The following is an 11,513-nucleotide window of genomic DNA, read 5'->3' as shown; positions in this document are numbered from 1 at the left end:
CAAATGGTGAGCGACAGGTTCGGCACACATGATACCTGCCAGCTGGCACAGGTAAACATACATAGTGGAAGGTGACGGCAGGGAAGAGGATGGATAAGGACTGGAGGAAGTGGGTCCAGCTGCAGCAACATCTGCTGAATCCATTCCTCCTTCCTGACCTCAATCTCCTGACCCAAGAGGAGCTCGTGACAGCTGGTGCAGGTCTGAGTAGACCCATTAGACCCATCACATGTTTACCTCAGGGCAAGGGAACAAATGTCCTTTACCCCAAGGATGTCTCTAGAGGTCAAAACTCCCCTATGGGATACAGCAGGTGCCACTTTGGCACCACTGCACTGCCACACAGACACAGAGACTGCAGTCTTTTCTGCACTTACCTAGGAGTATGCCCCATTAATGGGACTTACTTCTGAGTGGACATACAGAGGATGAACATAACAGTAGCATCAGGCAGATGCAGTCAATTGAATGAAAGCCCAGAAGCATGATGTTTAGAAGAACTTTGCTCTTAGACAGAAGTCTCCAAACTTCTCAGTATAAAGGACATGTCATATATTTTACACTTTTTTGTGCCTCCCCCCAAAAATATTCAGTTTTATGAATGAATAAGTTGTACTTGGATCTTTTTTGTAATCCACATAATATGATTCAGAACAAGAAGAAACAATGCCGGGCTTAAACTGATAAATCATATATAATGAGTAAAAATGTCAAACATTAACAAATGTGCTAACCAAAAAAAAAGTTACTGTGGGCCAGATGTGGCTCCCTGGGCCAGAGTTTGAGATCCCTGCTCTTGGAGAGCAGGGTCGTTGAGTGCAAGCCTGGTTTTCAAATCTTACAAGGATTCAAACCCACAGAGAGCAGAGTTGGTGTGGAATAATAAGTTGTAACCCTAATAAAGCTGTGCCCCAAGGAGTTATTTTACTAGTGTCACCATACTAGCATTTGAACACAGAGCTCTACTAAAGAAAGAATACAGTAGCTTGTAACATGGAAGAAGGACTAAAGATATATAGTGCGTATGCTACCTTGTGCCCATGTGAATGAGTGTGCCTGAGAGTCCAAGCCTATGCATGTCTACTCAGAAGTAAGTTCCATTCTAGTCAGTAGGCCTTACTCCCAGGTAAGTGTGAATAGGATTGTGGCCCCAGCCGAGGCACGTCTACTCAGAAGTAAGTCGCACTGTGTTCAAGGAGACTTGCTCCCAGGAAGGCACGGCTAGGATCGCAGCCTGAGTTGGGAGGCGCTGGAGCTCGGCTCGGGGGCTGTCCCTCGACCAGCGGGGAGGGAAAGAGCCTGCCGGGGCGCCTCCAGGCGCGCGGGGATCCCGCCGGGCAGCCGCCGCTCCAGCAGAGGCGCTGTGTGTGTGGCCGGCCGGCCGGCCGGAGCCTTAGAGCTGCTGCTGCCGCCGCCGCCTTCCTCTCGGGCCCGAGCTCCCCCAGCGGGAGAGGGCGAGATGGGCTCGCGGCGGGTGGAGCTGGGCTTCGTGGAGGAGGCGGCGGCCGCGTGGCGGCTACGGAGCGAGCAGTTCCCCTGCAAGGTGGGCGGCAGGCCGGCGTGGCTGGGGGAGGCCGGCTTGCCGGGCCCGGCCGAGCTGCGGTGCGGCGTGTGCCAGCAGCCCTGCGCCTTCCTGCTCCAGCTCTACGCGCCCGTCCACGACCGGCCCGACGCCTTCCACCGAAGCCTCTTCCTCTTCGCCTGCCGGCAGCCCTCCTGCTACCGCCCCGCCGGCCCCGCGCCCGGCAGCCTGCGCGGTAAGCACAGCCCTATGCGTGTCTACTCAGAAGTAAGACCCATTGAATTCAATGGGTCTTACTCCCAGGTAAGTGTGTGTATAGGAGTGCAGCCATAGTCTGGCACGTTCGTTGTGGTGCTTTAGGCTAGCCAGTGTTTCTCAAGCTGTGGGTCGGTCGGGACCCACTAGGTGAGTCACAAGCCAATTTCAGGTGGGTCCCCGTTCATTTCAGACTTGGTGTTACCATGGCATGTGACTGCATTTGGGGAACTGTTAACAGATCTGTACTTTTCACAGGCTACTATGTAATATGCTTTTAACAATGAGTTAATGGGACACTCCTGGGTAAGTGTAGGGTACGATTGCAGCCTATAAAACTCTTCCTGCTTGATGATGTCACTTCCAGTCATGACATCACTTCCAGTGTATCCTAACAGATTCTCAATCTAAAAAGTGGGTACTGGCGGTAAAAGTTTGAGAACCATTGTGCTATACACACTATACACGTGTGCAATCCTATGCACAATTTCCTGGGAGGAAGCCCCACTCAATACAGTGGGGCTTAATCCAAGTAGACATTCATAGAATTGGACTGTTTAAACCTTGCAGCCTTTTTGTGATCAGCGCATGAAACATTAACTTCTACTGGCAGATCGTCAGGTGATTTCTATGAAAAGTTTATATACATTTGCACCCAGAAAAGATGGGGACGAGTCTTTAGGGCGCCACCAGACCTTCTGCTGTAATCTGCTTGGACTAAGGGCAAGATTAAAATGTCCAGTTAAAAATACTTGTTACCATTTTGTAACAAAAACTTGTCATATTCTCTCTTTCCTGGAGTTAATCATTTTATTTCTGAAATCCTTCAAGTTTTTAGGAATCAGTTACCAAGGAAGAATGACACCTACTCTTATGAGCCCCCACCTGAAGAGCCACATCTTGGAGAGGTGCCTTGTGTGAATCTGCAGTTGAAATGTGGAACAAAGTTGTGCAGAGTCTGTGGGTGTTTGGCTCCCAAAACGTGCTCCAAATGTCACAATGCTCATTACTGCAGCAAAGACCATCAGGTTAGGGACTGGAAAGCAGGACACAAGCAACTATGCACACAGTCTGGTAAGAGATTTGAAACTTCAGATAGCCTGAATTTTATCTAAATTATCTGAATTGATTATCCAGATATACATTTCTGGACCATCAGGCATCCCTAGAGGGTGATCAAGAGGGCCTAGTTCCCAAAATGAGAGCAGTTCCCCCGGTGGATCAACAGGTTGGCCAGAGGGTTAGGGTCTTTCTGCCCTATATCCAAGGAGTGACCGATTAGATTGGAAAAATTATGGGTCATGTAGATATGGAACCAATCTGTAAGCCAACTAGGAAGGTCTAACAGCTTTTGTGATCCATTAAGGATCCAACACTCCCCGGGATACACCAGCTGTTTATAGAATCCCATGTGACTGTGGTGATGTGTACATTGGTGTACCAATGGTGTTCCAATGGTAGGGTGTACATTGGTGTACCAATGGTAAGGTGTACATTGGTACCAATGTTTAAGGAACATTGAAGATACTGTCAGTGGGGGCAGGTGGATAAATCAGGTGTACCTGAGCACGCCCTCTGTACAGGACACCAGATTAATTTTGCCCAGACACGAGTACTGGTTAAAGAACAACATTACCAGACAGGATCTATAGAGAGGCTATAGAGATACATTGTATTGTATTGGCAACCTTCAGTCTCGAAAGACTATGGTATCGCGCTCTGAAAGGTGGTTCTGGCACAGCGTCTAGTGTGGCTGAAAAAGCCAATCCGGGAGTGACAATCCCTTCCACACCGGGAGCAAGTGCAGTCTGTCCCTGGTCTGTCTCCCTGGCTATGGGCCTTCCTTCTTTGCCTCTTAGCCTCAGACTGTTGGCAAAGTGTCTCTTCAAACTGGGAAAGGCCATGCTGCACAGCCTGCCTCCAAGCGGGCCGCTCAGAGGCCAGGGTTTCCCACTTATTGAGGTCCATCCCTAAGGCCTTCAGATCCCTCTTGCAGATGTCCTTGTATCGCAGCTGTGGTCTACCTGTAGGGCGCTTTCCTTGCACGAGTTCTCCATAGAGGAGATCCTTTGGGATCCGGCCATCATCCATTCTCACGACATGACCAAGCCAACGCAGGCGTCTCTGTTTCAGCAGTGAATACATGCTAGGGATTCCAGCACGTTCCAGGACTGTGTTGTTTGGAACTTTGTCCTGCCAGGTGATGCCGAGGATGCGTCGGAGGCAGCGCATGTGGAAAGCGCTCAGTTTCCTCTCCTGTTGTGGGCGAAGAGTCCATGACTCGCTGCAGTACAGAAGTGTACTCAGGACGCAAGCTCTGTAGACCTGGATCTTGGTATGTTCCGTCAGCTTCTTGTTGGACCAGACTCTCTTTGTGAGTCTGGAAAACGTGGTAGCTGCTTTACCGATGCGCCTGTTTAGCTCGGCATCGAGAGAATGAGTGTCGGAGATCGTTGAGCCAAGGTACACAAAGTCATGGACAACCTCCAGTTCATGCTCAGAGATTGTAATGCAGGGAGGTGAGTCCACATCCTGAACCATGACCTGTGTTTTCTTCAGGCTGATTGTCAGTCCAAAATCTTGGCAGGCCTTGCTAAAACGATCCATGAGCTGCTGGAGATCTTTGGCAGAGTGGGTAGTGACAGCTGCATCGTCGGCAAAGAGGAAGTCACGCAGACATTTCAGCTGGACTTTGGATTTTGCTCTCAGTCTGGAGAGGTTGAAGAGCTTTCCGTCTGATCTGGTCCGGAGATAGATGCCTTCTGTTGCAGTTCCAAAGGCCTGCTTCAGCAGGACAGCGAAGAAAATCCCAAACAAGGTTGGTGCAAGAACACAGCCCTGCTTCACTCCGCTTCGGATCTCAAAAGGGTCTGATGTGGAGCCATCAAAGACAACAGTGCCCTTCATGTCCTTGTGGAAAGATCTGATGATGCTGAGGAGCCTGGGTGGACATCCAATCTTGGGGAGAATCTTGAAGAGGCCGTCTCTGCTGACCAGGTCGAAAGCCTTTGTGAGATCTATGAAGGCTATAAAGAGTGGCTGTCGTTGTTCCCTGCATTTCTCCTGCAGTTGTCTAAGGGAGAATACCATATCAGTGGTGGACCTGTTGGCTCGGAATCCACACTGCGATTCTGGATAGATGCTCTCTGCAAGTACCTGGAGCCTCTTTAGTACAACTCGGGCAAACAGCTTTCCTACAACGCTAAGGAGAGAGATGCCGCGGTAGTTGTTGCAGTCACCCCTGTCACCTTTGTTCTTGTACAGCGTGATGATGTTTGCATCCCTCATGTCTTGAGGTACTCCACCTTCTCTCCAGCAGAGACAGAGGATTTCATGCAGCTCAGTGACGATGATCTCTTTGCAGCATTTTAGGACTTCAGCAGGGATGCTGTCTTTTCCAGGTGCCTTGCCAAAGGCAAGGGAGTCCAGGGCCACGTGAAGTTCTTCTAGGGTTGGTTCACTGTCAAGCTCTTCCAGCACAGGCAGGCACTCAATGTTGTTCAGTGCTTCTTCGGTGACTACATTTTCTCTGGAATATAGCTCAGAGTAGTGCTGCACCCAGCGTTCCATCTGCTGCGCCCGATCCTGGATGACCTCGCCTGTGGCAGACTTCAGAGGGGCAATTTTCTTCTGTGTTGGACCTAGGGCCTGCTTGATACCATCATACATCCCCTTGATGTTGCCCGTGTCAGCTGCTATCTGTATCTCGGAACAGAGCTGGAGCCAGTAGTCGTTAGCACATCTCCTGGCAGTCTGTTGGACTTTGCTGCGAGCAGTTCGGAGGACCTGCAGGTTGCGCTCACTGGGACAGACCTTGTATGCTGCTTGAGCTCTCCTCTTTTCCTCAATGACTGGTGTCAACTCCTCAGAGTGGGCTTCAAACCAGTCTGCCGCCTTGTTGGTCTTCTTGCCGAATATGGACAAGGCGGTGTTGTAAACGGTATTCTTGAAATGTTCCCATCTGCTGGATGCGTTTGCGTCGGCCGGGCCTGGAAGAGATTCCTCAAGCGCTTGTGCAAATTCCTCCACTTTTCTCTGATCCCGGGTCTTGCTGGTATCAATGCGAGGTCTTCCTTCCTTTTTCGTGTGATACAGTCGCTTTGTTTGCAGTTTCACTCTGCTGCACACCAGGGAGTGGTCAGTGTCGCAGGCAGCACCATGATAACTGCGTGTGATCTTGATGCTGGGAAGGCTGGAGCGTCTGGTGAGGATCAGGTCGAGCTGGTGCCAGTGCTTTGATCTTGGATGTCTCCAAGAGACTCTATGTTGGGGCTTTGTGTTGAAGAATGTGTTGCTGACACAGAGACCGTGATGACAGCAAAACTCTAGCAGGCGTTGGCCATTTTCGTTCATCCTCCCAGTGCCAAACTGACCTAAGCAAGTGGGCCATGAACTGTTATCAGCACCAACTCTAGCATTGAAATCGCCGAGGATGAACAATGGCTCTTTTACAGGGATTTTCTTGACAGTGGTGGCCAGGTCATCATAGAATTTGTCTTTGGCTTCTGCTGGAGACGACAGAGTCGGTGCATAAGCACTGATGAGAGTGATAGGTCCTGCTGATGACTGGAGCTGCAGGGACAAAATTCTTTCACTTCCCACAGTAGGTGGGATGATGGATTTCAGCAGGGTATTTCTGACCGCAAAGCCAACGCCATGTTCCCTGGTTTCGTTTGGTGGTTTTCCCTGCCAGAAAAATGAGAAATTTCTCTCCTTGACAGATCCGGAATCTGGCAGCCTAGTCTCTTGAAGGGCGACGATGTCCATCTGCAGTCTGCTCAGCTCCATGTCGATGACAGCTGTTTTGCGTGCGTCGTCTATTTCTTGCAGGTCATCAGAGAAGCCAGGTGTCATTGTCCTAACGTTCCAGGTGCCCAGCTTTAGGGCAGTAGTTTTCTGTTTTCTGTTGCATGGTGCAGAGTTGTCGATCCGCTTGTCGGTTTTCACCCTAAACCCCACGCACCCCATGAGGTTAACGGACCGTGGCGAGGCAACACCTTACTGGCTGGGGACTGCCCAGCTTAAGGCTATAGAGATACATAAGCATCATAATAACATAAATTGGAAGGAGAAGAGCCTGAGCCTTAGTCATGATTGGACCTGTGTTCTTAAAAACACCAGGATTCTAAGGTTACATGGAGAGCAGGGGAGAACTACAGGTGCCTTTAGGAAGTATGGAACTGGACAGCAGTTAGATGGAACAGGTAGTTGATTAGGTAATTGGGGGTATGAGGATAACAATCAGTGAGCTAACTAACTATAACTTTTTGGGTTAGAAAATCTGTGGGTATATACTGTATATCCTCCCTTTGAATTCAGATGGGAGTGGGCTTTTGTAGAAGCCAGATTTTAACTTAAATTTCTCAGGTTTGGGGTTTAGTAACTTTTGGTTGGAATAATTTGTTTTAGTCTTCACCATCTGTATTTTAGAGGAGCTTTTATATCTTTCCTCTTAGTGTTTTCATTATTTCAACTGTTATCTCAGTCCTTTGATAATGCCCTTCATTGTCAAGGGTGAAATGTTAGGGAGAGTTGAGCTAGTGAATGTACTCTTAAAGGCCATGGAAAGGATTTTTTACTCCATGGGCACCATAAAGTAAGCACCCAAGTCAGTGAATGTTTAGTGGCATGCATGATGTTGAGTGGCATGCAAGTTCTGAGACAATCTATTTCCACTGCTTAGCATTTAGGGCAGTGGTTTTCAAACTCTCATGGAGAGTTTGAGCCACTGTAAGTGCTTGCAGGGGCGGGTGGAAGGCAGCAGGGGTGGCGGAAGGCAGCAGCGTGATCCCCAGGATTGCGCCGCTCAGGGGGCTGCAGGGGCTTGGGGGCACTTACCCAAACCCCCTGCAGCCTCCCTGGGGTGCGGGGAGCCCAGTGTGACCTTTGGCAGGGCTCCCCGCAGCAGTGAAAGTAAAAGCGGAGCGATCGCGCCCCGCCTCCACTAAAGCAGAAGTGGAGCGCGATCGCTTGTGATCACAAGAATTCTCCTTGTGTCATTTGGCATTTCTCTGGCTCAGGTTTTTCCTGGGCAGCAGCAGTGGAGATCGATGCCACACTGTTTTCCTTCCATCTAGGAAAGACATGGAGTGAAGTGTGGGCATGTGTGAGGGGGATAATTTTTTTTCCATATTTGCCATTTAATTCCTATCCTTCCTGTGAATTCCTCTTACCAGTTTGAAGTAGCCTGAAGATGGAGGAAAAGAGGATAGCTAGGAAGCTTGGAAAGCCAAGTTCAAAGTGCACTTGTTGCTGCTAGTTTGAACTTTTGCCTTCTATAATCTGAAAAAACTTCATAGCACTAGATCACTACAGCACATTTTAAGCGATTTTTCACAGTAGCAAAAATATTGGATACTAATCGTTACACATTGTAAATGGAAGTGATCTAGTATGATAGCTGAGATTTTTGAATGACTCTTTTATAACACTTTCAGTTCATTTGGAAGCAATAGTGTGTTACAAAACAACTTCGCACTACGCCCTGTATTTTCCTCATGATTCCATTCTGTAAAATATGAATGTTTTATTCATTTTTACGTATGTAAAACGTTTTCAATGTTTGCTTCATAGCTCAGACAGCTAATGTGATTCTAGACCACAAATTTCTTTTTCCGGAGTATGAAATTGTAATAGAACCTGAAGAACTGGATTCCTCTGATACCCATGAAACAGAACAGGAAGATCTAGACACAAATGAAGAATTGACATTTGCAGATAATACTCGTAAGTAGTAGGAATGAGTGCCTGTGCTTCAAGGTATATTTGGGTACACATACTTTCAGCCCAATCCTATCCTTCACCAACCCCCCCCCCCAACCCCCCACTGGTGCAGCCAGGGTGAAAAGGCACATGCTGTGTCCAGCAAGGGAGGTCAGATTGAGGGGCTTTGGAAGGGAAAGGGGATTTAAAGCCTTTCATTCCACAATGGGTCTCTTTGGATCTATGCCAGCGATTTCAGAGAATTTGTAAGGCATTTATTTATGTGCCACCTATACACAGTACATAATCTTTCCTTAGCCTTGTGTTTTCAGCCCAACTTAGCGTATCTTGTCATATTAAAACAAACCCTGGCTGGTTAATTCTAATAATCATCAAAAGGCCGGCTTTTTTTGCTATTGTCCCCTCCCCTCCCCAATTAATCCCAATCTCAGATTATGGGAGTCTCCATTTCTTGCTTGCACTTTTCTATAGATTTGGTGGCATCCATTGTTTAGGTCTGTTTGCTTTTTAGATGAACCAGTTGAATCCTTGGATGAGAACTTGTTGGAGACAATGGCAAAGCATGAAACCCAAGATGACAAAAGTTTTCAAAAATTTAAGAAGAGGATATCTTTGGAACCAGAACAGGTTTTAAACATGCATTTTTCACATTTTCCTCTCTTCCTCCTAGTTGGTGTTATTTTAATATTAAATATATTTATTATATTATTAGTAATATTAATTATATAATATATATAAAATTATATTATTATTATTATATAATTTATATATTATATATTATTTTAATAAATAAAATATTTAATATTTAAGCATGTCTAACCTTGAAGTGTTTCTGTTGGAGATGTGAAAGTGGTACAGTTCAGAATCCTACAGTATACAGAAGCTTCGTTGGGCAGGTACCCAGGGTCGGGTGATGCAATGACAGCCCCCACATCATCACATCACCCCCTCCTTTGTGCATGAGCAGCCTTGGCCCCAGAAACAGCTCCATTGGAGCCATACAGAGCCAAAGGCAAGAGGGAGGGCCAATTTTGCAAGCTGTGCACTGTTGCCCCCCCCCTCCCCCCATGAAGACAGCAGAAAACCACCACTCCACTACAGGGAAGCAATGTACATCCCCCATGGCCTGGCTTAGCTACACCATTAATAGTATACAGACCAATGTCCTACTTTGGGCCTTTATAATACTTAAATATTTGGATGTGGGGTATTAGAAATGTAGCCCAAACAAGACCTTAATAGAAATAGAGCATGAGTTTTGAACCTAAATGTAAACATTACAATCTCTTTGCGCAAAAATATTTCAAAAGCAGCAGAAATTGAATGTCTTAGAAACCCCCAACTAATTCAGGGATTGTTTCTTTTGGTTGTAGGTCAAGCAGGTATGGTTACCAGGGAGGATGCTCAAAGCCTCCTTTCTTGTGGCTGGTTGTTTATCAAAGCTCTTTCTCTTTGAGAAAGAATTCTACAAGCACGCAGGGCCTCTTCCAGTCATGGAGAGAGCTTCCACAGATAAAGTCCTGCTCCACCAAAAATTGGGATGCTATTCATAGTGGGCTTTTTATGACAGTTTGTATTTACTGCATTATTAGGATGTGACCTCTTTTATTGAGAAGGTGGGATATAAATGTATTGAATAAAAAGCCTTTATTCATGGGGTGCAGTGACCAACAGCACAATTTTGTAGAAGGGATTATTTGCTCAATACTTTATCACAGCCTCTCTGATAAATTCTGTATACCTAACCCAGAAAAGTAAGGTACATTTACATGCCATTATAAGGGGGCTGATGGGCAAGTCAGTTTCTCTGGATTAGGGTCTGTGTAGTTTAATTTCCAACTCCTTTATCTATTGAATTTCAGATTATCAGATACTGTAGAAATGGAGAAGGCCCCATCTGGATTTCAGCAACAAATATTCCACAGGAGACAGAGATCCCAAACTGTGTGTGTGGTGGTAAAAGAATATTTGAATTCCAGGTATGTACATTTGGTTCAGTGTGTCTATTGGTTGGTTGGCAACCTTCAGTCTCGAAAGACTATGATATAAGCCTACAGCACCCAGTATTCCCAGGTGGTATCCCATCCAGTGTGTTATTAGGTTGTCGCCTTAGTTTGTCCTGACAAAAAGAAATTCTGTATAAAGTGATAGCAATTACCTGTACTGTACTAGTCAAATTTGTGGGAAAGCATTCATATTATACTAGTTCGCTCTTAAATCTTGCTTGTTTTTTGAAGTTTTTCTTTGATTACAGCTTAATGATAAATTGCTTTATTTTAGGGTTCAGAATGTATATGCAGCCAGTCAAGCTTTCTTTAATATGAATTAAAGTGATTTGCCAGCTCTTAATTCATTTGCAAACATTTTGTGTTTAAGGTTATGCCACAACTCCTGAGTCACCTAAAAGTTGACAGCCTTACAGAAAGCATTGACTGGGGAACTCTTGCTGTCTATACGTGTGCAGAGAACTGTAACTTGGACAACTGCTACATGGAAGAATTCATTTGGAAGCAAGATGTTTCAAGCTGTGTTTAGCTTCTACAAAACTGAACATTAAAATCATTTCAGGAACAAGCTTACAGTTGTCTTGATCATCCTTAAAGTTTTTTCACCAATATGTGAATATGGTAGACAATCTGATGTGGTTGGATTTTCTTCTGATATAGAAGATACTGAGTTAGTTCTCTCCTTCCTGGTCGGCATGCTTATTTGTCCTTGAGGCAGCCCCAATTTATTTTCTCAAACACTATTAGCACGATAAGGTTTGTGGTTATCTCATAACACAAAAAAGACAGTTGAAACTTGCCGTAAACAATCCAGAGCTTTAGAAGTCAAATATAGATTAAACGGAGCAACGAGACTGGGCTGTGACTAAGTCGCCATCCTGACTCCTCCCCCGATCATCCTTAAAGTTTACACACCAATATGTGAATATGGTAGACAAATAATCCAACACTTTCATTAACATAGTTCATGTGACAATAATAGTGACTCTTCATGCTCAATTAAAATA

At 46.1% G+C, this 11,513-nt stretch overlaps 1 protein-coding gene across 1 annotated transcript; it reads left to right on the top strand.

Moving 5' to 3' along the window:
- The first annotated feature begins 1,358 nt into the window (after positions 1-1,358).
- On the top strand, positions 1,359-11,074 carry PDCD2 (programmed cell death 2). The gene is made up of 6 exons (XM_066611395.1): positions 1,359-1,757; positions 2,609-2,851; positions 8,351-8,503; positions 9,012-9,127; positions 10,363-10,479; positions 10,877-11,074. Exons 1-6 carry the CDS (start codon positions 1,460-1,462, stop codon positions 11,033-11,035), a joined length of 1,086 nt encoding a protein of 361 aa, XP_066467492.1. The 5' UTR covers positions 1,359-1,459; the 3' UTR covers positions 11,036-11,074.
- The last annotated feature ends 439 nt before the right edge of the window (positions 11,075-11,513 follow it).

This window comes from Tiliqua scincoides, chromosome 1 (genome assembly GCF_035046505.1).
Source record: "Tiliqua scincoides isolate rTilSci1 chromosome 1, rTilSci1.hap2, whole genome shotgun sequence".
NCBI lineage: Eukaryota > Metazoa > Chordata > Lepidosauria > Squamata > Scincidae > Tiliqua > Tiliqua scincoides.
Note: the sequence above shows the minus strand (reverse complement) of the source record. Positions and strands in the feature narration are given on the sequence as shown.